The 24,602-nt window shown below is 39.6% G+C and overlaps 1 protein-coding gene across 6 annotated transcripts in view; it reads left to right on the forward strand.

The window, feature by feature from the left end:
* CDC40 (cell division cycle 40) overlaps positions 1-24,602 on the forward strand; it is an 88,863-nt gene that overhangs the window by 51,994 nt on the left and 12,267 nt on the right. For all 6 annotated transcript variants that reach the window (XM_083608564.1, XM_083608568.1, XM_083608565.1 and 3 more), the window contains 5 exons: positions 13,192-13,278; positions 15,617-15,746; positions 21,208-21,291; positions 21,912-22,051; positions 23,470-23,566. In XM_083608564.1, the coding sequence (XP_083464690.1) occupies positions 13,192-13,278; positions 15,617-15,746; positions 21,208-21,291; positions 21,912-22,051; positions 23,470-23,566 (538 nt within the window). The remainder of the gene's footprint in view (positions 1-13,191; positions 13,279-15,616; positions 15,747-21,207; positions 21,292-21,911; positions 22,052-23,469; positions 23,567-24,602) is intronic.

The raw sequence follows: 24,602 nt of genomic DNA on the forward strand, positions 1-24,602 counted from the left end.
CTTTAAGCTTATTCTGTTGTAGTAGAACAGGCTAGGCTTCTATAAATTGCTTCCTCCTGTTTCCACTTCAATCTATGCTTCACAGTAACCTCCAATTCCATGAGATTAAAGACCATTAAAACAACAATAACCCTATGATGATTGCAATAGCTCTTGTTTGTGTTCCCCAGCAATTGATATTCAGAGGCATAGTGCTTCTGATCCATGAGGTAGTATATAGACATCATATTGGCAGTTTGCTTTCAATTCCTTTTGTAATGATCCTTAATATGGAAACAAAAAAAAATTCCATTAGCACCTTAGAGACCAACTAAGTTTGTTATTGGTATGCACTTTCATGTGCATGCACACTTCTTCAGACACCTTAATATGGAATTTGTCTTTTCTTAGCTGCCACACACTGTGTCATCATTTTCTCTGTACTATGCATCGCAATTCCAAAGTCCTTCTGAGAAGTGAAATGCTAGTATGGACCAGGACTGGGCATGAAATAAAACTGAGAATGGTTATTAGGCTGGGCTGTTAAGATCTGGTCTCTACTTCATCCTCTCAGCAATTCCTTTTGCTACCCTTGTGAAAAACAAGGAAACCCTCACACGGATCTCTCACCTCCCCTACAGATGTGCTTTTCTTGTCTGTCTTAATTAATGGCAGGTCTTGAGCAATGCTGCTGGTTGAACTAGCAGATCAGGAGAGAAGCAAAAGACTCAACCTTTTCCTTGCTTCTCTCCCTCTGCCATAGCTGCATCATTCTTCCAAAGTTCAGCAGTCAACCACTTGAGAGAAGGAAGTTGGCAGTCTTCCCAGAAGCAGTTTTGGAGAACCAGTTGCCCAAATCAAACTTAAGTAAATTGAATAAATTTCAGTGTATCTAAGTAAAATTTAACTGAAAAGTATCCATAGCTACTATGTGGAATCTTATACAAGATCCAAGCCCTTTTACATTGTCCAGTATCTAGCTGCATAATCCTGTCCATCTCTTTGTCATGCCTGTGTGTGTCTAAAGCACATGGGACTCTTACATCTATGGCAATATAATTATTCATGAAATCATATAGCTGTTTTTAGGTTGTGAGAGTGAGGACTCTTTTTAGTCTTCCTGCTCTTGCTTATCTCAGCCCTTTCTTTTACCCCCACTGTAGTCTACTAACTGCTCCAACATCTTTTGTATAGGTAAAATCCTGCAATGTTTCCTCTGGTGCTCGTTTTGAACAGTGTTCAGCAATTTGGTGGTGGTTGTTTCCTACACAATCTAATAATTTATCTTGTAAGCATCAGCTATAAATTTTCACTGCCAAAAGGGAATGAACAGCCAAGAAATGTACATAAGTAGTTCAATCCTGTGTCCAACAGGAAAGGTACATACTTTTTAGGAAGCAGACAACCCTTGGATTTAAATTGCAAAACACAAATGTTTGCTTCCGATTCTGAAACTTGTATAGAGGCAGAAGTCTGATTTGCAATGGTTAATTCATAGTAAAGAAGATTTATTATGAGCAGTGTTGCAATTGTTTAGGTTGTATGATTCTGATTAAGTAATGCAAGTTTTTTTTAGCTTTTTTAGTGTACTTCATCATCGTAATAGAGAAGAATACCTTCCCATTTTAAGATTGTTATATTCATGATACTAATCAGAGAGCAATTTGGAATAATTCTTTTTGTTGCAGTGCATTGATTAAGATTCCACATAGTAGCTTTGGATACTTTTCAGTTAAATTTTACTTAGATACACTGAAATTTATTCAATTTACTTAAGTTTGATTAATTTCAATGGATCTACTTTAGAAAAACTGAGTTGACTGTCACCCTGTTTTTCTCAAGAATGGCCCTATTTGCACATTTTGGGAAGAGCATTGTTTGGCTTCATGTGTGGCTTGCTTGGAGTGAAACAAACCATAACTTCTAGTTTGGCTAGACGCTAAGCCACATGTCATTGTTGCTTTCACTTGTGCTACCAGAAGGATAAATCGGGAGCTTCCTGCACATTTACAGTTAAGCATTAGCTATTGTTTGCTGTGACATGTGAATGTAGTCATTACATCTGTTTTGTTTGGTTGTCCTGTTTGCTTATATATATGTATGCGTATAGAGCTATATAGATACATTGTGTGTGTGTGTACGCGCGCGCGCACACACACACACACACACACAGAAAATCCCTCCTAGAATTGTAGCTGTCCATGGGCAGGACCTGGTGTCTATGTAGAAATAATATGTTTGGTAGACTTTTCCAAACTCTGGCATTGTTTGCAAAAGTAGATTAAAATAAATTCTGAGGCTGTGTTATTCTACACATTATTTTAATGTCAATACATTTTAAAGTTTTTATAATACGTTTTTCAAATTCTTACTTTCTATACAGCCTTTGTAGTATCCATGAAAAATTGACTGACTTGAAATGTGTTGAACTTAGAAAACATTTCCAATGTACCCCTTTTGTTGCTCCTACTATGCTATTACATGCTGCATCAGGTGTTTGACAAGAAGTTGTAGTATAGGTGCTTTGCCTGTAGGAGGGCCCAGTTCTGAGTCATTCCAGATTTTCTTCTATGTAATGGGTATTGTGCAGTGCCCATGACATTTTCTTAGCTTTTAAAATGTTCTCCTAGGCCCCAAAACTTTGGGCACCCCTGAAAATAGATACGGTAAACTCTTAAGCAAGTAGATGTGTCAAGAGTATCTTGGAATAAATTTAACATCAAACACTATAGATTTAAGTAAAGAGAATTATGGGAAAACATGGAATGAAATAAAAAATGATTTGCAAATATGGGGGAAATTAAATCTTTCCTTACTAGGGAAAATATCAGTAATAAAGATGAACATATTACCAAGGATGATGTTTTTATTTCAAAGTATCCCAATACTAGGAGGAGATAAATGTTTTAATAAGTGGAAAAGAGATTTGGCTAAATTCGTGTGGTCAGGGGAAAAAACAAGAATAAAACACAAAATAATGATAGATAAGAAGGAGAGAGGAGGATTTGGCCTCCCTGACATGGAGTTATATCATGATGCGGTGGGTCTGACCTGGCTAAAAGAATGGATCAAATTAGATGACTCGGATGTATTGGATTTAGAGGGAGTAGAGACGAGATTTGGATGGCATGCCTATCTAATAGATGAAAAAGTCAAAGTGCATAAAGGCTTCCTAGGGCATATAGTTAGAAAGTCTATATATAAAATATGGGAGAAATATAAAAGAATCCTAGAACCGAAAACTCCTTGGTGGGCATCGCCAGCAGAAATTGTCGCAGTGAAAAAATTAAATATGAAAGAAAACTGGGCTACCTATAAAATGGTATTAAAGGAAGAAAACGGAGAATTGGAATTAAAGGATTATACAGAAATTAAAGCTCATATTAGTGATTGGTTTCAATATATTCAAATTAAGTACAGATTAGCGAAAGACAAAAAGTTAGGATTTGAAAAAGAAATATCAAAATTCGATAAATACTTAATACAAGAAAAATAAAAAAATATATCTAAATTGTATAATTTGATCTTAGAGTGGGAAACAAAGGATGAATTGGTTAAAGCATCAATGATCAAATGGGCACAAGATATTGGGAAAAATATTATGTTTGAACAATGGGGAAAATTGTGGAAGGAAGATATGAAATTCACTATGTGTTATATATTGAAAGAAAATTATCTCAAAATGCAACACAGATGGTATTTAACACCTGAAAGAATAGCAAAAATGAATAAAAATTGTAGCAATGTCTGCTGGCGATGCAACACTGGAAAAGGTACTATGATACCTTTAAACATCAAACAATTTTGGGGAACAGTATATAACGAAATGAAAAAAATGTTCAGATATTCATTTAGGAAAACACCAGAAGGTTTTTTATTGGGAATAGTACCAGGAAGCCTAAAGGAAGAAGACAAGACCTTATATTTATACGCAACAGTAGCCGCAAGGCTATTGATTGTGAAAAATTGGAAAAGTGGTACTGTACCAACAAAGATAGAGTGGCTTGCCAAATTATTGGAGTACTACAATATATTCAAAACAATGGGAGAAATTGGAAGGATCTCAAAAGAGAAGGCAGACAGGGACTGGAAGGTGTTTAAAAGATACTTGCAAAACTATATCGAAAAATCAGAACTCCTATTAGAATAAACAAGTTTCGTTTCAAATATTGGAATACTAAATAAGATGGATAACAATGTGCAATAGAAAAAGAAATATGAAATTAGGTTAAAGGTGTGTGAAAGAAAGTAATAGAAGTAGAAAGAAATTGCAATTGAGTAGATTGGAAGTCTAACACAAAGGGTGAGGGGTGGTGGATGGTGATGGGAATTATCTGTAGGACTGAGTGTAGGTATGTTGTAGGTATGTAGGTATGTTGTATGAAATGTATGTTTGTATGTTTATTAATGTTGAATTATTTTAGCAATAAATAATAATAATAATAATAATAATAATAATAATAATAATAATAATAATAGTTCTCTACAATGTACTAAACAATAGCTTTTGTTTGAAGGCTAAAACCAATACTATATATTTCTTTCTCTGCCATAATTCATTAATAAAATAACATTACGTTGTGTAATATTCTTGAGCAATGGTGGGCAATCTGTGGTCCTCTGCAAGTAGCAAGAAAGCAAAGTTAAGATTGTCACCAGCCCGCACTTCCTTTCTCTCTTAAGATTATCACCGCCCACACTGTTCTTTCTCTCTGTGTCTTGAAAATTCAGGAGAGAAAAAAGGAGGGAGAGAAACAGGGAGGAGTGATGATCATTTTAAGAGAAAAACAGTGTGGGGGTGGTTCTGGCCCCACTCTCAGTGGCAGCATACAACCCCACTCCCTGCAAAGAGATTACCTCCAAGAGGGTGCATTTCTTGTAAAGAAAAGGAAAAAAAGCTCATTCCTGTTCTAGTGATTATATCATTAAAAAAAATGCTTGCACACCTCAGATATGGAGACCAAACAAGAATCAAGCAGCCTGGTTTCAAATGACAGTTCTAGTTGCAAAGATGTTGATCTTGCAAAAAAGGAATGCTCAAAAGGGGCAGATACAGTTTTCCTGAGTGCAAGGGTCAAGAAGTCATGATTAGACCAATGAGAGTGGCTCACATGAAAAGAGAAATCAAGATAAATTTTGATGTCTGTGATAGGGCTTCCTAAACCTCTTCTCAGATTGAGGAGTGTGGAACCTCTTATTCCTTGGGGCAGCTGGAGGATCTCAAAAAACAAAACACCCCCCTTCTTTCATTTTCCTAATTAACAAATAGATAAAATGAGCTAAGCATCTTTTGTGATTTGCAGGTTGGGGCTTCTGGGAGAGTGAAAAGAGTATATGGTCAGTCTTTTCGAAGGTGTTGGATGGGTAGAGGAAGAGACACATTGCATTTATTGTGGACTAAATGGTTTGAAATAAAAGTTCAGGCAATAGTAGTTAACATGGGATAGCTCAATTGGTAGAGCGTGAGACTCTTAATCTCAGGGTCATGGGTTCAACCCCCACGTTGGTAAAAAGGCTGCTGCATCACAGGGGGTCGGACTAGATGACTTTCGTCATACCTTCCAATTCTATGGCTCTACTGTATGTTTGCACTAATCTCTGCCAGAAATAAGGATTTGCACTGAAGTACTCTCTTGGCTTTGCAAGCATAGAAGTGGGTATATGGGATTCCCTGCTTCTCTTCTTCGGTTGTCTAAACTATAATGCAGCCTCATTTTTCCAATGATAGCTTTGTGCTGGGAAAAGGCCGTCCTCTAGTTCATCGCCTGGTGCACAAGTGGCACTCGTAGGTTCTGTTGTGCTCGTGAATATCTCTTAGCCACCTGCAAAGCTTTTGCATTCTTCTCTTCTCCCCTCCCTGCCCATCTTCAGAGGTCTACATTAGAATCAAAGAACCTTAGAGTTTAAAGGGACCCAAGGCTTATCTACAGGGACGTGGGTTGCGCTGTGGGTTAAACCACAGAGCCTAGGACTTGCCGATCAGAAGGTTGGCGGTTCGAATCCCCGTGATGGGTTGAGCTCCCGTTGCTCGGTCCCTGCTCCTACCAACCTAGCAGTTCGAAAGCACCTCAAAATGCAAGTAGATAAATAGGGACCGCTCTGGCGGGAAGGTAAACGGCGTTTCTGTGCGCTGCTCTGGTTTGCCAGAAGCAGCTTAGTCATGCTGGCCACATGACCCGGAAGCTGTACGCCGGCTCCCTCGGCCAATAAAGCGAGATGAGCGCCGCACCCCCAGAGTCGGTCACAACTGGACCTAATGGTCAGGGGTCCCTTTACCTTTACCTTTAAGGCTTATCTAGTCCAACCCCCTGCAATGCAGGAATCTCATCTAAAGCATCCATGACAGATGGTCATCCAACCTTTCCTTAAAAACCTCCAAAGGAGAATAGTCCGTCATATCTCATGGGAGTCTGTTCCCCACATTGAAAAGTACTGAACTCTTTGAACTTTTCAAAGCAGATCAGCAGCAAACAAAGCCGAAGGTGGAGAGACTGGGAGGGAAGGTAGGAAAGTGCCTCATACTATACTACCCTTCTGCCAAGGATCACAAGGCAGTCTACAATATAAAAACACAAAAATACATAGCATAGTAACAAACATTGCAGTGCACAATAACAAAAAAATGCCTTGTTGAATTCCTGGTGATTTCACATAATTTTAATTATGCATAAAGTATTTTAATGTGAGTTGTGCTGGAAAGGAGAAGGGCCTTTCTTATGCTGCCTTCCCTGCTGGATTTGTGTGCAATGAAATCCATGAGGGGCTCCGATGTACTCAGCTAGGGAGACCATTGCATAGCATGAGATCACTGTGAAGAAAGCCCGTTCTTCACTGCTGTGAAGGGTGGGGCAGAGTAGGACGTCATCTCACAATTTTATGAGCATGAAGAAGAGGAGGAGTTTGGATTTGATACCCCACTTTATCACTACCCTGAGGAGTCTCAAAGTGGCTAACAATCTCCTTTTCCCTTCCTCCCCCACAACAAACACTCTGTGAGGTGAGTGAGAGACTTCAGATAAGTGTGACTGGCCCAAGGTCACCCAGCAGCTGCATGTAGAGGAGCGGGGACGCGAACCCTGTTCACCAGATTACGAGTCCACCGCTCTTAACCACTACACCACATGGTGAGATACATATGTTAGAAGGTACTCCTTAGAGTACAAGGACCTGGATCATTTGCATCTTTAGAGGTGACCACCAGCTATTTGGATTAGGATTGAAAGCAAGCGGACAACACCTGGTGTTGGCCAAAAGTTGTGGACTGCAACTGCCATCAGCCGCGGCCAGCATGGCCAATGGTCCGTTATAGTCAGTCAACATCTGGAGAGCACCACATTGGCTGCCTTTGCTGTAGGGAGACAGACTGCACCATACTGCATTAGCTGCAGCTTCTGAATCATCTTCAAAGGCAGTCCCACGTACCCATTCAGTCATTTTTCTCTTGATTTAAAGCTTGAACAATGCCTTCAAGGTGTTGTGTTTATCTTTGAGAATGGTATGTAATGAAAGAAGACAAATCCAGCAGACAGCGCTTTCTAATTTCACTTTTGTCATATTAATGTTTAATTAAAGAGCTGCAGTATATTCTTCATGTTCCATAAATGCTGGATTATTCTGTCAGCCTGTTTTGACTTTTTCTGGTATGTGTGATTTTTTTTAAAAAAACCCTAATGTTTAGAAATGTGTGGTACAGGAGCAGGAAGAATTTGCAAAGCAAGGAGTTAGATATATGCACGAGTCCCCCAATGATGGCTAAAGAGACTAATCTTCTATAATATGGCAAATTTTCGGAGGTGTTACCCCGTGCATGCTAGCCATACAATGTTGTAAATAATATATTGAAAGACATCCACGTTTGTGCTAATTTCCCCTGCTCCTTTTTTAATCTATTGCAAAATGATCACTATTCTGCTTGAAATTTTGGAACATACTCTTCCAAAATCACACATAGTGATGTGACCTACACTTTCCCCCCTTCAAAGCAGTACCAAAGAGGTTGAAACATCATGGTTCTGAACATATTCAGAGACCCAGATAAACTTGTCTGGATTAGCAGGAAGTCATCCGTGCAAAAAAATAGATTTGCTTGTTGAAAATGGTGAATGCAGGGAGCCTTGTAAGTGAAAGCTGGATTAATACTACTGTGCTTCAATTTCAAAGATCCCAGGTTCAGATAGAATGGTGAATGCATTGTGTGGTTTTGAAGTTAGAAGTTGAGCTAACAGTACAATAGAACTGGAATAGCTATAATTGTCCTTGTGAGAATTGTTCATGTCACAGTCTGTTCTCTTAGTAAAATAATTTTAACAGGAAAGAGGAATGAGATAAAATTATGGATTTGTGACATTTCAGCAAGGAGAGAATTTCATATGTTCCCTTAATTAAATGTGGGGTGCTTTCGATTTCTGAATCTACATTAGTTACTGACAGCTAGAATAGTTGCATAATTGTCTAGTTTCCTTAATAGCAAAAAGTATCTTCACTGTTACTCAAGAATTAATGCATTTCATGTAGTAGAATTTGAGATCCATCAAAATAGATTTTAATATTTTTTTAAAGTACGGTAACCTCAAACCCATAGCATAGAATTGGAGTGTGTGAACCACACTTATCACATAATTGTACTACTCCATACAATTCTGTTGTGGTGTCTTCTGAAAAAATTAACTGCTGTTAGTGTAACTCTTTCCAGTTAGAGTATGGGGTGCAAAGTGAAGGTTTGTGAATATACCAGTAGCTGTTGCCATTACAAGCAACTGATTTGGGAAGAGGCTGCTTTGAAAAGAATGAAGTCAGGCAGTGCATCTACACCACCATTGGAGCACATACTGTGGAATGCTGTGTGTACATCATTTTGAATAGCCAAAGTTAGTGAGACACACTTATTGTTTTGGATTGCAAGTCACCGATTAGATGATGTATTATGCAAAGTAGCTCACTGAACTGGTGTCTTCTATTTTTTGTAACCCTTTTGTTAAAGGACACAGGGAGGGCATATAGTCATACCTCATGTTGCGTTAGGTTCATGTTGCATCTTTTTGGCTTGCGAACGTGGCAAACCTGGTAGTGTATACTTCTGGGTTTTGCCCCGCACGTGTGCACAGAAGCGCTCTATCGCACTTGCGCAGAAGCACCGCTTTAGTTGTGGACTTTTCGGGGTGTGAATGGCACCCCGGAACGGATCATGTCCGCAACTAGAGATACTACTGTACTTTGGACTGTAGCTTTTTTTAACTGGCAGTAGAAGTAAATTGAGGAATATAGGTACTTTATAATATGCCTACTTTATTTACTGAAATATTTATAAACCACATTTTCATATAAGAGATCACAAGGCAGTATACAACCTTAAAACATAGCATTATAGTAAAAGCAGTGGTTGGCAGTAGGGCTGGGCAACATCACAGTGTATCGCCAGCCAAACATCGCAGTTGGGCAGTATACTGCAATGTTGATAAAACAAGCTGCATTGGCCTCTGCCCGCGAGACAGTTCTAGCACTGCCACTGGAGGAAGGAACTGCTAGAAGACATTGCTAGCAGAGGGACTCAGGAGCAGTGGCAGTTTCACCAGCGATACATTGCTGAGTGAAGCCAACATCGCGGTCTGTTCCTCATACCGGTCCTGGGTGATATATTGATATATCACCCAGGCCTAGTTGGCAAAGAATCTCAGGTTTGAAAGGCCAGTCTGAGTGTCTATAAACCAGGGATTACTGTGCTGAACCTCTGTCGACAGGGCAGGGTCTGCCACATTAAAGACTCAGCCCCTAGTAGGTTATTCAGATTGTTTCAAACAGAAGCTGTCCCTAATCTTGCTATTCTCAACTGTAGAAAAGTCTGGTGCTTAAACTCTGTACGGCTTGACCATTTGTAAGCAAACTTCTTATGAAGAGTTCTTTGAAAGCCACCAGCTTTAGCAATAATATGTAGTGCATAATATTCTGTTTTGAAAGTCTCATTCTTTCCTCCTATAGAGAGCTACACAAAAAATACTGTCTGTCTTTCCCTGTATCCTGCAATTGGGGAGTGGGAACCTCTGGTCTCTGGGGCCTTTCCATCCAGCCCACAGTTTCTCCTTCATCAGCCCTGTTCCATCTGCCTCTGCTTCACAGTAAATCGTTGCAAGCTGCTGCCGTTGCTTCCTCCTGCTGCATTTTTCATGCTGGACTCAGAGAAATATTTTCTTTCTTCTTCTTCTCCTAGCATGGAAGGAAATTGAGCTGCCAGTGGAGAAACAGATCACTCTGTTTGGGTATTAGCAGCCTGTGTTCCTTCTGTGCTGGGCTAAGGGAAATAGAAACCTATAACCCCACCCAGCAACGAGGAAAGCTGAATAGAAAGAAAGTACAGGGGTACCTCGGGTTACATATGCTTCAGGTTACATACGCTTCAGATTATAGACTCCGCTAACCCAGAAATAGTACCTCGGGTTAAGAACTTTGCTTCAGGATGAGAACATAAATCGTGCTCCAGCTGCGCGGCAGCAGCAGGAGGCCCCATTAGCTAAAGTGGTGCTTCAGGTTAAGAACAGTTTCAGGTTAAGAATGCACCTCCCGAACGAATTAAGTACATAACCCGAGGTACCACTGTAAATGAATTGTGGTTGGGGATGGATAGAAGGAAAGCATGTGGTGGGGGTGAGGTGGATGAAAAGAGAGGGAAACGTATGGCAGAGACAAAGAAAATGGGTGTTTTGCCCATTTCTGCTTACTGTTGGTAAGTGGCCCTTCAACCACTGCTCCCCCAAGACCCAGGGGTGGGGAACCCTTTTCAGTCTAAGGACCACATTCCCTTCTGACTGAGGGAGTGGGATCTAACCTGGCCAGTGTCCCAAAGGCCAGATAGAAAGGCCTGTAGTGTCACTTTTGGCCCCCTGTTCTTAGGTTCCCACCACTGCCTCAACCACATATCCCAAGAGAACGCAGCCTTTGGCTTTAAAAAGGCTCCCCATACCATCTCTATTCCTGTGCAGACATGACACCTAAGCACGTTTTTCCCTTTAATTAACTGTGTTGCATCTCAATACCTTAAGCATGGTCTGAAAACATGGCAATGTCAAAATGCTCATCTTGTGTTTCTTCTCACTCAGTTGTCAGTATCAAGCCTGATGGCTCTTTCCACTGATGTGCTAGGCCTAGGCTAACCTAATTTTCTCAATTTGTGGTATGTGTTGGTTCACTTCCACATCTGGAATTGCACATTTAGTTCTTGGTTTCACAGGTCGAGAAAGATGCTGACAGTGGAAAACAGATTTAGGGGAAATTTACAGAGGCAAAAGCAGGTCCTTTGTGGAAAACTTGAGGCATGTTAAGACTGGAGAAAACAAACGTATGCAGTCCAGAGTGTGACTTGAGTCTTACTCAACTGTGTGCATGCACAGTGGCCTGCAGATTCCTGTGCTTTATGTTTCAAACAGCTTTGGCAACTCGCCTGCATTTTAAAAGCAGGTTGCTATGCAACATGCAGGGACTGCAGTTCAAGGAACTTTACTCCAAAGTGCTGGTGGTCATGTGGAAATAGTCATGCAATTCTGTAGGCTGTGGGCAAAAAGAATATTGGTCAGCATCAAAAAGAGCTCGCAACTAGTCCAGTGACTTTTTGACTACTGCTTTAGTAACATAACCACCTTCGTCACATGGCAAACTGTTCCTCTTTAAATTCTAGCCATTGGTATAGTATAGCATAACATATTGTCTAAAATGCATGATAAGTGGCTATGCTGAAGGGAAATCCTTTCAGCGGCAGCCACTTTTACCATATGGAGTCCTACACCAGAGGGCACAGGGGTTGCCACTGGGAGGAGGTAGCTTAAAAACCCCCCATGTGCAAGCAGAACATTGCATACCTTGCTGTGGAACCCAATGATTTTGAACTACATGGGAAAATGTCCTAGTTGATAAAAGCAATTAAGCAACTGAGTAAACTGTTTTGGTTAATTGTGACATTTCTTTCCTTGGTTGCTTTTAGGGGGGGCAGATTGTATTTGTCATTAATATTTTTGTTATAGGATTTAACTCCTTGGGGAAATAAGTTGGGGTAGCTGATGCATGGGGCCCCATTTCCATATTATACACTTTGAACTGCAATTAATAAAGCAGTTAATAAAGCAGAGTAGCCTGGTAACAAGAAACAGACAAACAGGTATATTGTCACTAATGCTATGGTAACTTTGTGACATGAAAGTCAAATTTTCATTTATAAGTTGTGAATATTCATGTGGATCAGTTGCTCATAAATTACATTGGACTGCATTATTGCATGAACTGGAACAAGTATGAGTTGGCTGTGTTGTGGTAGGTTTGGAATTTGTGCAGAAGGCAATCCCCTTCATGGCTGATTTTGCATTACAGTGGTACCTTGGTTCTCAAACTTAATCCGTTCTGGAAGTCCGTTCCAAAACCAAAGTGTTCCAAAACCAAGGTGCGCTTTCCCATAGAAAGTAATGCAAAATGGATTAATCCATTCCAGACTTTTAAAAACAACCCCTAAAACAGCAATTTAACATGAATTTTACTATCTGATGAGACCATTGATCCATAAAATGAAAGCAATAAACAATGTACCCCAGTCACACAATCAATCAATCAATCAATCAATCAGTAGCTGAACTGGGTTCCACACAGTCACAAAAACAAAACAAAAAAGCGCCACAAAAACGCAAAATAAATAGCAAAAACAGACAGACCTCAGCATAACACCCAAAATGGAAGTGTGGAACTCAAATCAGAAGCATAACACTCAAAACAGAAGTGTGGCACTCAAAACGGAGCATGTTCGACTTCCAAAAAAAGTTTGCAAACCGGAACACTTACTTCGGGTTTGCAGTGTTTGGGTTCCAAGTTGTTTGAGTACCATGACGTTTGAGAGCCAAGGTACCACTGTACAAGACTAAAGGGGAGTTGTGGTGAGCTGTATTGTCAGAAAAGGTAAATGGGCATTTCTATATTTGGAAGTATAAGCATTTTCTTAATGTGTTTTTTTCTCCCCCACCCCAAGAAGTTACAGTCTCAGCAATTTATCCACAGGATTCTTCCTCAGTGTGGGGACAGTATCACATCAGAAGCAAATGTGATTAGCATTTAGTGCTTCAGAGTTAAAAGTAAAAACATGGTATTAAAAGTAGTGAATGTTGCCACTTGGTAGAATCAGCTTATTGCCTATGATGTGCTGTCAGAAAATGGTTTTTATTAAAATATGATTGAATTTTCTAGGAAGATGTGGAAACGGGAGTTCACCTTGACCCAACTACAAAGGAAGTTCAGTTCAACCCAACCTATGATACCATGTTTGCACCTGAGGTAAGCAAACTATTGTTAAAAATATGAGTAAGTTGGAACAATATTGGCTAACTTTCTTCAAGGAATACCCTGTGAACTATTAAATCATTCCTGTTTAAAAAACAGTCCTTTTAAATTAGGAATAATACTAAATTCTACAGGTATTTCTATAAATCTTGATCTGAGGCCAAGCAAACGTGGCTTTCATTTTGTATATGTATACGGTGCTTCATGTTACATCAAAATATGTAATGACATTATATTTAAACTTTTAAATTAAGTACTTGAAATGTGGCATAGGTAGTTTCTTCTCATAATAAAGCAATAATTTGCACACACAAAAGTAAAAATTGCAGGGTAGTAAATAAAAAAAATTAGAAGTCAGATGTCCTTGTGAACATCTTTTTTTAAAGTCATCGTTTTTAAATTTCACTTAAAGTTGCAAATAGGTATGCTCATCAGGCAAAAATCATGGAATTGCACACTCAAAGTTCATTTCTGTGTTTGGTTGAAATGCTTAGGATATGCTTAGGATATATCATGTTCAGACCGGGGAATATCAGACGAGTAAAAGAAAACCATGCATTATTCGCTGTTTATAATCTCCTAGCCAGGGGTTATGTTGTTTCTTTCTCTCCCCCCCCCCCCCATTTGTGGAATCACACAGTTGGTGGGTATACTGCATCTAGCCTCTCTCTCTTTCTCTGATGAATTGTCATATCTGTATACACGAGCGGAAGCCAAGGTAAAATTCTGAAGGTCTGATTCATAGTAGATGGCCATATGCAATGCAAGTTATTTCTACTAAATGCTCAGACAATTCATATGTTTCATGATTTGTCAGATAGGAGGGTCACTTGTACCTCTCTGTATCCCAAAGTATCATGTGTTCAAATCATGAGTACACTAAAAAGTACACTAATCTGACACCATGTAAGATCTGTGCTTTATTACTTTTGCATGTTGTTTGTTTTTCTGAGTTTGCACAGTTTCAAAAATATAATCTGGATCTACCCTTATCTTCTACATTAGCAGTATTTATCATAGCAGCAGCTGAGAATGTAGAAAGCATTGTAGTAAGCTACCCTTTTAAAAAATCTTCACAAATCTTAAAAAGAAATACGCTTTAAATGAGCACGCATAATAAAATCTACTCCAGTACAGTGGGGGGGGGGAGGGGAGGTTGGAAAATAATATTTAGTATATAAAAGCTGTCAAATAAATGGACTATAAAAACAATTTAATCTTGAAATCGAATATTCCTCATGGAAAACACCTCTGGGGAAATGCAACCAGTATAAAAATACAATATAGTTAGTTTTAATACATGCAGCTGTCAAAATCTTGAAATTGTTGCTGTCCAAAGCTGTAAGTTATTTGTGTAAGCTTGAGGCAGTTTTCCTAGGTTTAGCCAATCAGTAAGTGTAGTTTCCATTCCCCATGGAAAAGCTCATCTGAAGCAAGGATGTTAATATGTACACTAATTTTCTGTTTATTTATTCTTTTTTAAAACTTACAGTTTAGGTTTAAATAGTGATTATGAAGTTTCAACCTGTATTAAAAGCATGAGAGTTTATGGGAATGCTTCAATAAATAGAAATGGGTTTGCTCCTCTTAACCCTTGAGAAATAGCAAACAATGCATGGAAGGTATCTGATTAGATTTAGCAAATGTGGTGCAACATTACTCTTCTGATGGTTGTGGATTTATTCATTATTTTAGGTTCTCTGTGGGTTATACTACACTTTACAGTAGCTGGTTTATGAGGTGCCAACAGTTGGACAGGTCAGACATTGTCCAAGGATCCCAGGGGCTCCAAATGGCTCTCACCTGGCCAACCTGCTGGATCACACTCCCCACCTAGCCCCCAGAGCCATTTCAGCGATAACAGGCAACGCTGCCAAGCTCAGGTCCCATCCATGGTGCCCACTTGCTCTGTTTAATTACGGAAAATGTGCTAGCCACTCATTTGTTTTGCTGGTCAACTTGTATGCAAAGGCTTTAAAACAGAAAGCTAGTAGGATGGATCACAGTGGATGTTGTCATCAGGACAGCCTTCTCCAACCTAGTGTCTTCCACATGTTTTGGAGGTCATCAGGTTGGGGAAGACTGGATTAGACTAGAGTTGTTGAGCCCTAGGTTAAAATGCCCAGCTAGTTGTGCAGCTCACTGAGTGACCTTGAGCCAGCCAGTCACTACATCTCATGATTGTTAAGGATAAAATGGGCAGGAAGAGAATCACTTTTATTCCCCTGAGAACCTTAGAAGAAGAGCAGGATGAAAATGTTATAAATGCATGGATACACATATGCATGTAAGTAAAGAGTTGCGTGTGAAATGGCCTTTATTTTTAATGCAGTTTGGGCCGGTGAATCCATTTAGGACTCAGCAGATGGCTGCGCCTAGGAATATGCTTTCTGGATATACAGAACCAGCACACATTAATGATTTCATGTTTGAACAACAGAGAAGAACATTTGCAACCTATGGTAAGGTATATTTTTTAGATAATCCTTTTGTGATCTGGAATCTGCTACATTTGTCTGTGGTTGACATGGTCTGATAGAGTTCAAAGGTTTTAAATATACTCTTATCAGTTCTAAATGTTAGCTAGTTCAGATAATTAGAAAAGGGATCCGATTAGGAGTGTAATATCGACATGCTATGTCCTATACAAGGCCATTGATCTTTGTGCATGGGTCAGTACACAGTCAATAGCCGCTTGAGGTCCTTGTCTTCCAGTTTGGAGACCTAGAGGTAGCATATGCCGTATCCCTGTTTCCACCAGAATTGTCAGAAACTACAAAGCATGCAGCTTTCAGTTAGCCAGGTGGCTTTAATGTCTCAGTCACTCTTTTATTTGCTAATGTCCCCCCCCCTCCAATCTAAATTTTAATTACATGAACTCTGAGGTGGGAGTTCATTATTCAGCATACAACACAAGCAGAAATGTACTTGAGTCTATAAGATAGCTGAAGCTTCTTTTAATTACTATGTGCTAAATGTATGTTAAAGTATGCCACAACTACTTATTTGTATTTATATTTGCTATATGATAATTTGGATTTCTTTATTTGTATTTGTGGGCTAGGGGGTGGTTTAAGGGCTTTCGCTGGGGAGTGTATTTTTTATTAGTTTGTATACATTAGTATTGTTAATTGTTTTAATTATTTTTATTCTGTATTTTGTGAACCACCCTGAGACCTACAGGTATAGGGCAGTATCCAGAATTTAAATAATAGTAATAGTAATAATTTCTACCTTCTAATGTAAGTTGAAAGCGCTGTTGCGATTGAACTGCACTTGCTCCAACATATGCCTCATGGTGAGATAAGTGTTTTGGTTATTATGTATTTTCCTAAAATAACTAAATAAGTACAGAGCATACTATATCTCCAAGACATGCCTCCAAACTCTTGTCTCTTCAGAAGCTGCTTTGATTCCTAGAACCATTAATGCAGTCCCTTTTCATGCTGGTTCCCCTGGAAACTGCTAGGTTATCCAGGAGTTATGGTTACCCGATCTGTTCCAATTGTGAAATGCTGCTAGAAAAAGTGGAGCAGTGCTGTTGTCAATTCAAGTGGTAGTTAATATCATGAAGAGTATTGTATATTTTCTGAATTTTGTGTGCTATGATTTCGATCCTGACATCCACTAGCAGCTTCTTTGAAAAATGAAGCCTACTTATAAGAGTAACTTGAAGGACGTGTCAACTAGTGAATGGCATTTCACTATTCAATAGCTTTTGAGATTATTTTGTAGGTGTCCTCTGTAAGAGGATCAGTGAATAGGAATTTCACAACAATAGTGGTAGTGAACACAAGGGCAGCAATTCTGAGAAGTACATCTAAACATTGTGCAAAAAGATTGAAGTCTAAAAAGACTCCCTGTGTCCATTCCATAAGCCTCGTGTTGCTGCTTTAAGCAATCCTATATGTCAGACAGTCAATTGATTGTGGCAAGTAGAGGGAGGAGGCATCTTCAAGAAACCAAAAAAATGGCTACATAGAAAAAGGAAGACCCTGTCTTTTATTCTTTAGAGAATACTCATTGATGGGGCACATGCTTGCATGCAGAATGTCCCAGGTACAGTTCCCAGCATTTCTAGATAGGGCGTGGAAAGTCATTTGTCTGAAACCCTGAAGAACCACAGCTAGTTAGCGTAGCTACCGGTAATATTGAGCTTGATAGACAGACTTATTTCTTTATTTCAACAATTTATATGCGGACTACTTACAATAATCTCTTAAGTAGTATACAGGTGATTTAGCACAGTATCATGAAGATAAAAATCAGTTAAAACTATAAAATCAGAACACAGTTAAAATGCCTGCTGAAATAATAACAATAAAGTCTTCAGTAGCTGCTGGACGTCCAACCGGGAGGGACCTGTGCAATCTCAGCTGGAAGAATTGAATCCATAACAGCTTCTAGTGGATCCAGGCTGTGCCTCTGAGCCATGAGGATCTGCTGATAGTGACTCCCCAAAGAACTCCGTGATAAGGAACGGATATAATGAATCTGGTGGTCCTTAGGGTATCCTGGACCCAAGCTGTTAAGGGCTTGGTAAATTGATACCAGAACCTTGAACCTAGCCTATGGGCAGCCAGTATATGGGCAGCCAGTGAAAGCTTTTAAGCACCAGAGTGGAAGCAATTGTATGTCCCTATCAACAGTCTAGCCACAGCTTTTTGCACCAGCTGGAGCCTCTGGTCCAGACTCAAACATAGCCTTAGTCTTGGTATAAGGCAGCCTCCAACGTTCTGAGAGCAATTTCCTGTTTTAATTGAGATTTTTCAAATAAACAAAAATTACATAACAACAAACAAGACACATAAGAGGGCAACCATTTCTGAGCAGCATCAGCTTTACAAATAATCCCAAAGCCATTGGAATCTGCTAATCACTAATGCCTATTCCAATATGATGTCTGAAAATGGTTGTAAATGAAAGTAGAGAGAATGGATAGCAATCTGTGGAGAATTTTTTTATCTCCCATCCGCATATACTGTTTTGGAGAGCTCTCCAAAGATAGCCCTTAATGCACCATTGCAATGTCTATATATATGGGGATATGTGCATGTTGCCTTGGAATTAAATATTGGTGTGGTTTCAGTGTACTTTATAAGAAGAAAAATACTTTGCTTTCCTATTGCATCCATGACATGGTGAGCGATTTCTCTCTGTAAAACCACAATAAAACAATTTTCTAAATACCAGGGCGCAGAGAAGGACATATTGTCTGTCTCCAAGAATGCAGGCTTCTTTGCACAGGAATGCACTTCATGCCTAAAATGTTGCTAGCATAAGACAAAGGCACCATTGTTCAGTTACATCAGGCTAATAAAATACGCTAGGATGTTGGCAGTAGGAACTAATAAATCTAATTCATCCAGATACTAGGCTGTCTTCCAGGCCCATCTTAGTGCTCCACCATCACAGTGCTGGTAGCTGGTCATAGTCCTTACGCTAACATTAGGCACTAGAATTTATTTTCAGAGAAGCAAAAAAAGAACAAAGCCTCAATTTTGCCCCAACTCCTGCATTTTGTCTTTAAGTAGGTACATTATGTTTCAACCTAGAAAGAGCATTATAGTATGTTTGACATTATTCACTCATTCAGAACTTATTCTTCACCAGCTAAAATATGGTTATACCCATTATGCTTTGTCAAGGCCGTTGAAGTCCTTCGCTTTTAGGAAGGTAGCCAGTCATTCCATTCAAGATCTTTGCTGCCAGGTTGCAGAGGAGCATTTTATTTTCAGGGGATATATGGAAGGAGAGCAATATCTGGGAATCAGAAGGGAGAGTATTGTTCTTTTTCCATACTCTGACCAGTAATAAAACATTTCTCTACTATCCATAAGCAAGATTCTACCTGCTGCATTATTGAAGCAAGTTTCATGCTGCCAGTGGATTATTCTACCCTGAGCTTGACCTTTGTGTGAATAGACAAACTCTGTGGTTTCATTTGGAAGGGAGCCATTCAGCTGCCTTTTGTCAGCATGCATGCTGGCCACTGGCACTGCGGATAATTCCATCTCGCAGTGATAGCATTTATAGACCGGATGTCACTGAAACAAATAGTATTTATTAGCAGCCACATGCTTGTGTTGACCACATCACTTTCATTGTGTTTTATGTCATATAGGAAGGAAGGAAAGGATCCTTCTTGGTCAATCTTGTGTTTTTGGACTGTGCTTTTAGACTACTTGCCATTTGCTTGTAACCTCCCAAAGGCAATTTAATGCTTGTGTCCTTACCACGGCTGAGTCAGTTCTGTTGCCACAGAGAAGGTAGGGAAGAGAAGGCAGTGCAGTCTCACAAATGCCTCCTTCTTTTTAAAGACTAAAACCATACAGTGTTCATCTTTCATTTTATTCAGGTTCAGTTCTCAGTGACTGGGGAAGGTGAACCGCATGTGGGCCTGTTTATTTGTAATTGGGTTGGGGGGAGTTAAGTCAAAGGTTCTAAGCAGAGACCAGTTACATAAAAAGAGGTCTGTTTTTAAAACAGCAGGTTTCCCCTTACAGCTGCATTTGGAAGTCTCTGTCAGAAAAAAAAGATAGGAATCTCTTTCACATTCTCAGCATAAAGTAGGAGTTGTTCAAAGTCCTTTTCATAAGGAAAAGATGCTGAATGAAATGCAGGCAGGCTATAGAGAACACAGCTCCCGCTGAAGATTAAATCTCACCCAGTGGCTCCATTCACGATCACTCGGTTTGAGGGAGCAAACAAATAGTCCCAGAAATGGCATCAATACAGTGAGAGGACAAATAAGCTGCTGTATTGATTTTGACATACATCCAAATTGGCATTTCTGCCTTAAATAAGAACTGTGAAGTTGAGTCTACTGAGAAATTGGCTCATTGGCCCCATGCAAAGACCTCACTCAGCATAAAACTGGGTTCTATAATGCTTGGCTTATTTATGTGGAATTCTCATCAGAATAGTAAAATCCAGACAATTGTCATTTACAATGGTCATCCTTGCAAATTGTTCATGAAAACCCACCTCACCAGCTAGGTTCTGGCAATTGACCAGACTCTGGGTTGGATTGGAGAGTTGCTACTTTCATTAGGCAAGCAGATTGCACTCTAAAACTATTATTCAGTGTAGGTTTGTTAAGCTGGAAACTTTACTATGTTTATTCACTTAATTATATTTGTATGCTGCCTTTTGACAGGGTCATCAAGGTTGTTAATATCTGCCACTTTGAGTCAGGGTACTGTAAGCTCAAGGTGTGCAAATCTCTGTTCTTATGAACAAGTTAACATTGTATTTCATTGGTTGTAGCAGATTCAAGAACAGTCTGCTACATTCAGCTTTGATAAACAGACTGAGAATTTTGTTTAAACAGTTCATTCTTTGCTGAAAGCAAAGTGATCCCGTCTTCTATAGCAGATGATCCATGACTAGTAGCTGTCATATTAATATACTGGCACCTAGTAATAGATACTTTTGGTCGAGGCCTGCCACATCACCCAAGTTATTATTGGCCTACTTTCTGTCTTTATCTGAATTAAGATAGTATTGACTATAAACTATAAAGCTATTCTCATGTATCCACCATGTGAAAGGGTTGCTAGCATGGCAGGCACAGGGGCACCTGTCCCTACAGAGGCCTTCTCTGGTCCCCTTCCCTTGGTGAAATCAGGTTTGAAAGAAGCACACTTTTGTATTCTGGGTTCAAACAACATGCTAAGCTGAATGATGACTTAGTTCAGTGCAACAGCAAAATGGCCAGGGAGGAGCAAAGCGGTCACAATTGCCTCTCCAGAAAGCTGCATGTCTGTTTCTTTGTGCTAAGCTGTGCTTTGGCTTCACTATGATGGATGTGTCCTCAGAGTACAGGTCTTCTGAGAGTTGGTGGCTGAAATTGGAGCTCTGCCAATAAAAATATTCCACAAGAGGTGAATCTTAAAATGTTATGGTTTTGTCCTTCCACAGGATATGCTTTGGATCCCTCAATAGATAATTATGAAGTTCCTACTAAATATATTGGTTCTGTTGAAGAAGCTGAAAAGAATCAAGGTAAAGAATATTTGTTATAGCGTCGCCTAATTACAAAGTTCAATCAGTTGTGTGTGTGTGCATTAACAAAATGTTTAAAATAAATTGTATATAATGGATGAAATAGTAGTTTACTTAAGTAGGGAGGTGCTTTTAAGCAACTGATGTTGGACATACAAAGGGACTGCTTCTGGAACATAGCAGAAGTCAGGCATAGTGTGTAAAGAACTGTGTGTATCTCAACTTCTTGACAAAATGCTAACAAGATTTGCATCTTAGATGTTTCTTCATTGGAGAGTGCAGAAGGCAGCGATAGGTCAGTTGCCAATGAAGGCACAACTCTCTAGAAAGGCTAATAAAATATAGCGTATCGAGAGCTGATTGGTTTATCATCTTGTGATTTTTACAGCTACCATTCATTTTGCCTGCAGTTCTTGTTTCTTGTTTGACAGATCATTTGAAGATGCATGTCCAAGGCCAACAATTGCGCACAAAAGCTTCAGCTTCCCCTAATCTAGTACATTCTCTCTTTTCTGACAACACTGAAATGATTCAAGTGGAATGGTGAAGTGTGGAATGTGGAAGAATACATTGTCATTCTTAAAGTTAACCTAAACATAAACTTCTGCTACTGCCTACAGGTCTGACTGTGTTTGAAACAGGACAAAAGAAAACCGAGAAACGGAAGAAATTCAAAGAGAATGATGCATCTAACATTGATGGCTTCTTGGGACCGTGGGCAAAATATGTTGATGAAAAGGATGTTGCAAAACCTTCAGAAGTGAGCACCCCTTGTTTATTCTTTGAAGTAGAATAGTAGTGGTGATGCTTAGTCTGGGATCCCATGTGTGGTCATAGGGGAGTTCCTCACACCTTGCAGCAGGGTGTCTGGCTTTCCCTTCCAGCTCCAGCTGCTTTTATTGCATTGAATGCTGCCCAGAGAGCCCCCTGAGCTTCTGGTGACTCTGAGGATGGGACACGGAGGGCTGCAGTGGGAGGGGTCTTGAAAAGTTCCCGTTGTCAGAATCGGTGTAGGTTTATTTGGGCAATCTTTCTGAAGGCGCAGCGAGTGACAGGAGATGCCAGGGCTGCACACCAGTGGTGGGTGGGAGCTGGAGCCAATAGTGGGCCCAAAGCAAGAAGTGGCCAGTGCAGAGTTAACTCTGTCTACCCAACATGTTGGGCTGAATTCTTTTATATTGTACATGTGCATCTCTGCTGTTCCTTCTTGGCCATTTGTGGGCTTTCTATTGCTCCCTTCCATTCAGAAACTGCTTCTTCTTGAAGCAGCAGCAAGGTTGATCTCTTCTCCATTGGGTGCTTGTCCCCCTAGCAACATTTGCCCCCTTCTCTCCCTGTCTCAATATTGGGTGCCTTTCTCAGGAGGCTCTTGTTCTGTGTCTGGATTTTCCTTCTGCCTGACTTAGTTCCTAACAAGAGGAATCTGACACTGCCATAAAGGGAAACTATTAGGCAGGGTGTCGGAGGCTTGGAGACCCAACCATAGAGCTCAGTGGCTAGAGCAACATATTTTGAAGTGGGTTCTAAGTGCCATGCTTTTTTACTCAGTCTCTGAGCCCACACATATGCCCTGACTATCTTCACTGTGGTGGCAGGTGATCAGAGTGATTTCTGCATGAAGATATGGTACACGCCACTGTGTTCAGTCCCAGATATAGTAAAACATTGGATTTGTCCATTGATCTTTGTAGGCATTTACCACTTTCATCTCAGTGGTGCTACTTAAAATTAACATCTTGCTATAAGCCAATAAATTACTTATCAGGTCAATAAGAGTGTTCTCCCTACCCTTTTTATACCTGTACCTCTTCCTCCCTCCTTATTTCCAGCTGGTCAATTTCATTTCACCCTCTACTTGGTTTTCTGCTCACTTCATATTGAACTGCTTTTGGGGTTCCCCCTTTTGACTTCGGCAGACTTTGGAGTTGTGTATGGCTGTTGCTGTTTAACTATATAAGCAATGAATTGAATCAAAATTGGGAAACACGTTTAGAATTTATTTTGTGAAAACTTGTTTCTAAACTGAATAGTTTACTGACCTTTTGTTTAACATGCTTTTTTGACCTTCCCCCCCCCTAAATAGCATTAAAATTGGAAACTTTAAGTGAATTCAGTGAAAATATTCTAGATTTTGTTGTAAAAACAAGACTGGTAATTTTTAATGTTTGGGCTACTTAGGAAGAACAGAGGGAACTGGATGAAATAACAGCAAAGAGACAAAAGAAAGGCAAACATGAAGATGATAAGCCTGGAGAAGAGAAGACTATTTTGCATGGTAAGTGCTTTCTTTAGCAGCTGATTTGCATTTCCTGCATCTACTTTCAAACACTTGTTTATCAGGAATAATGTATGTTGTCATTTATTTGCTATGTTAGTTCTTCTTGCAGCGTACCATGTAGGAAGAAACGATCTCTAAAAGAAAACATGGTGCCAGAGACACAAGGGGGATTTCAGTAAGGAAGAAACTTAGAAACAGCCTGGTTTTGTTGTTTCTGGTAACACCGGAAAGAATTTCAAGATGTGGTTAAATTTAGCTTGTGGGCAGATTGTATTATTGGGAACACTGTGGAAATGTCATTTGCTTGTATATTCATCTCAAATGTCAGTTCCTTGTATTTTAATTTGGCAGCCTCCTTTTCTTGGCTGTCATTTGTACCACATCAAACTTAATCGTTTGAATCTTTACTTTTGTCAACTTTTAGATCATTACATATTGATCTTGCCTCATTTTTGACGATATAGGAATGTAGGCTTCATTGTTGACTATGAAGGCTTGAAATTGTCATTTTTAATTTTGCTGCTGATGTGGAAGCAATTCATAGGATTATGGAGAAAAGTCTTTTGTTCCCCACTTCTACGTCATGCATTTTCTTAACCTAATGTTTCGCTCCTTTCTTTGTCACATCTCTCCTGAGATTCACACATGTGGCAGGACTTCATTCACATCTCCTTTTTTTATCGAACCCTCTTGCCCATCACCACAAATGCAATGATAAGTTGCAAGTTAACTTTGAAGTTTGAAGTTACATGCAGTGTTTTAATGTACATTTCGCTGCTTGGTGCCTTCCTCAACGACTGCAAGGTGTGTGCAGAAATTGCAAACAGGATTTCTGAATTGTTTCTCATTGGATTTTCATAAACCAATAAAAAAAACCCCCTAACATTGCAGTCAAGTCACTTTTGATGTTTCTTGATACAGAGCTGGGTATTTTAAACATAAATATTATACAGCGTTGGGTATAGCATTTTAGCCTATGGAGATTTAAATTGGCACCTAAGAGGCATGAAAAAGCCAACTAGAATAAAGTATT

Source organism: Podarcis filfolensis (genome assembly GCF_964270895.1).
Source record: "Podarcis filfolensis genome assembly, chromosome: 3".
NCBI lineage: Eukaryota > Metazoa > Chordata > Lepidosauria > Squamata > Lacertidae > Podarcis > Podarcis filfolensis.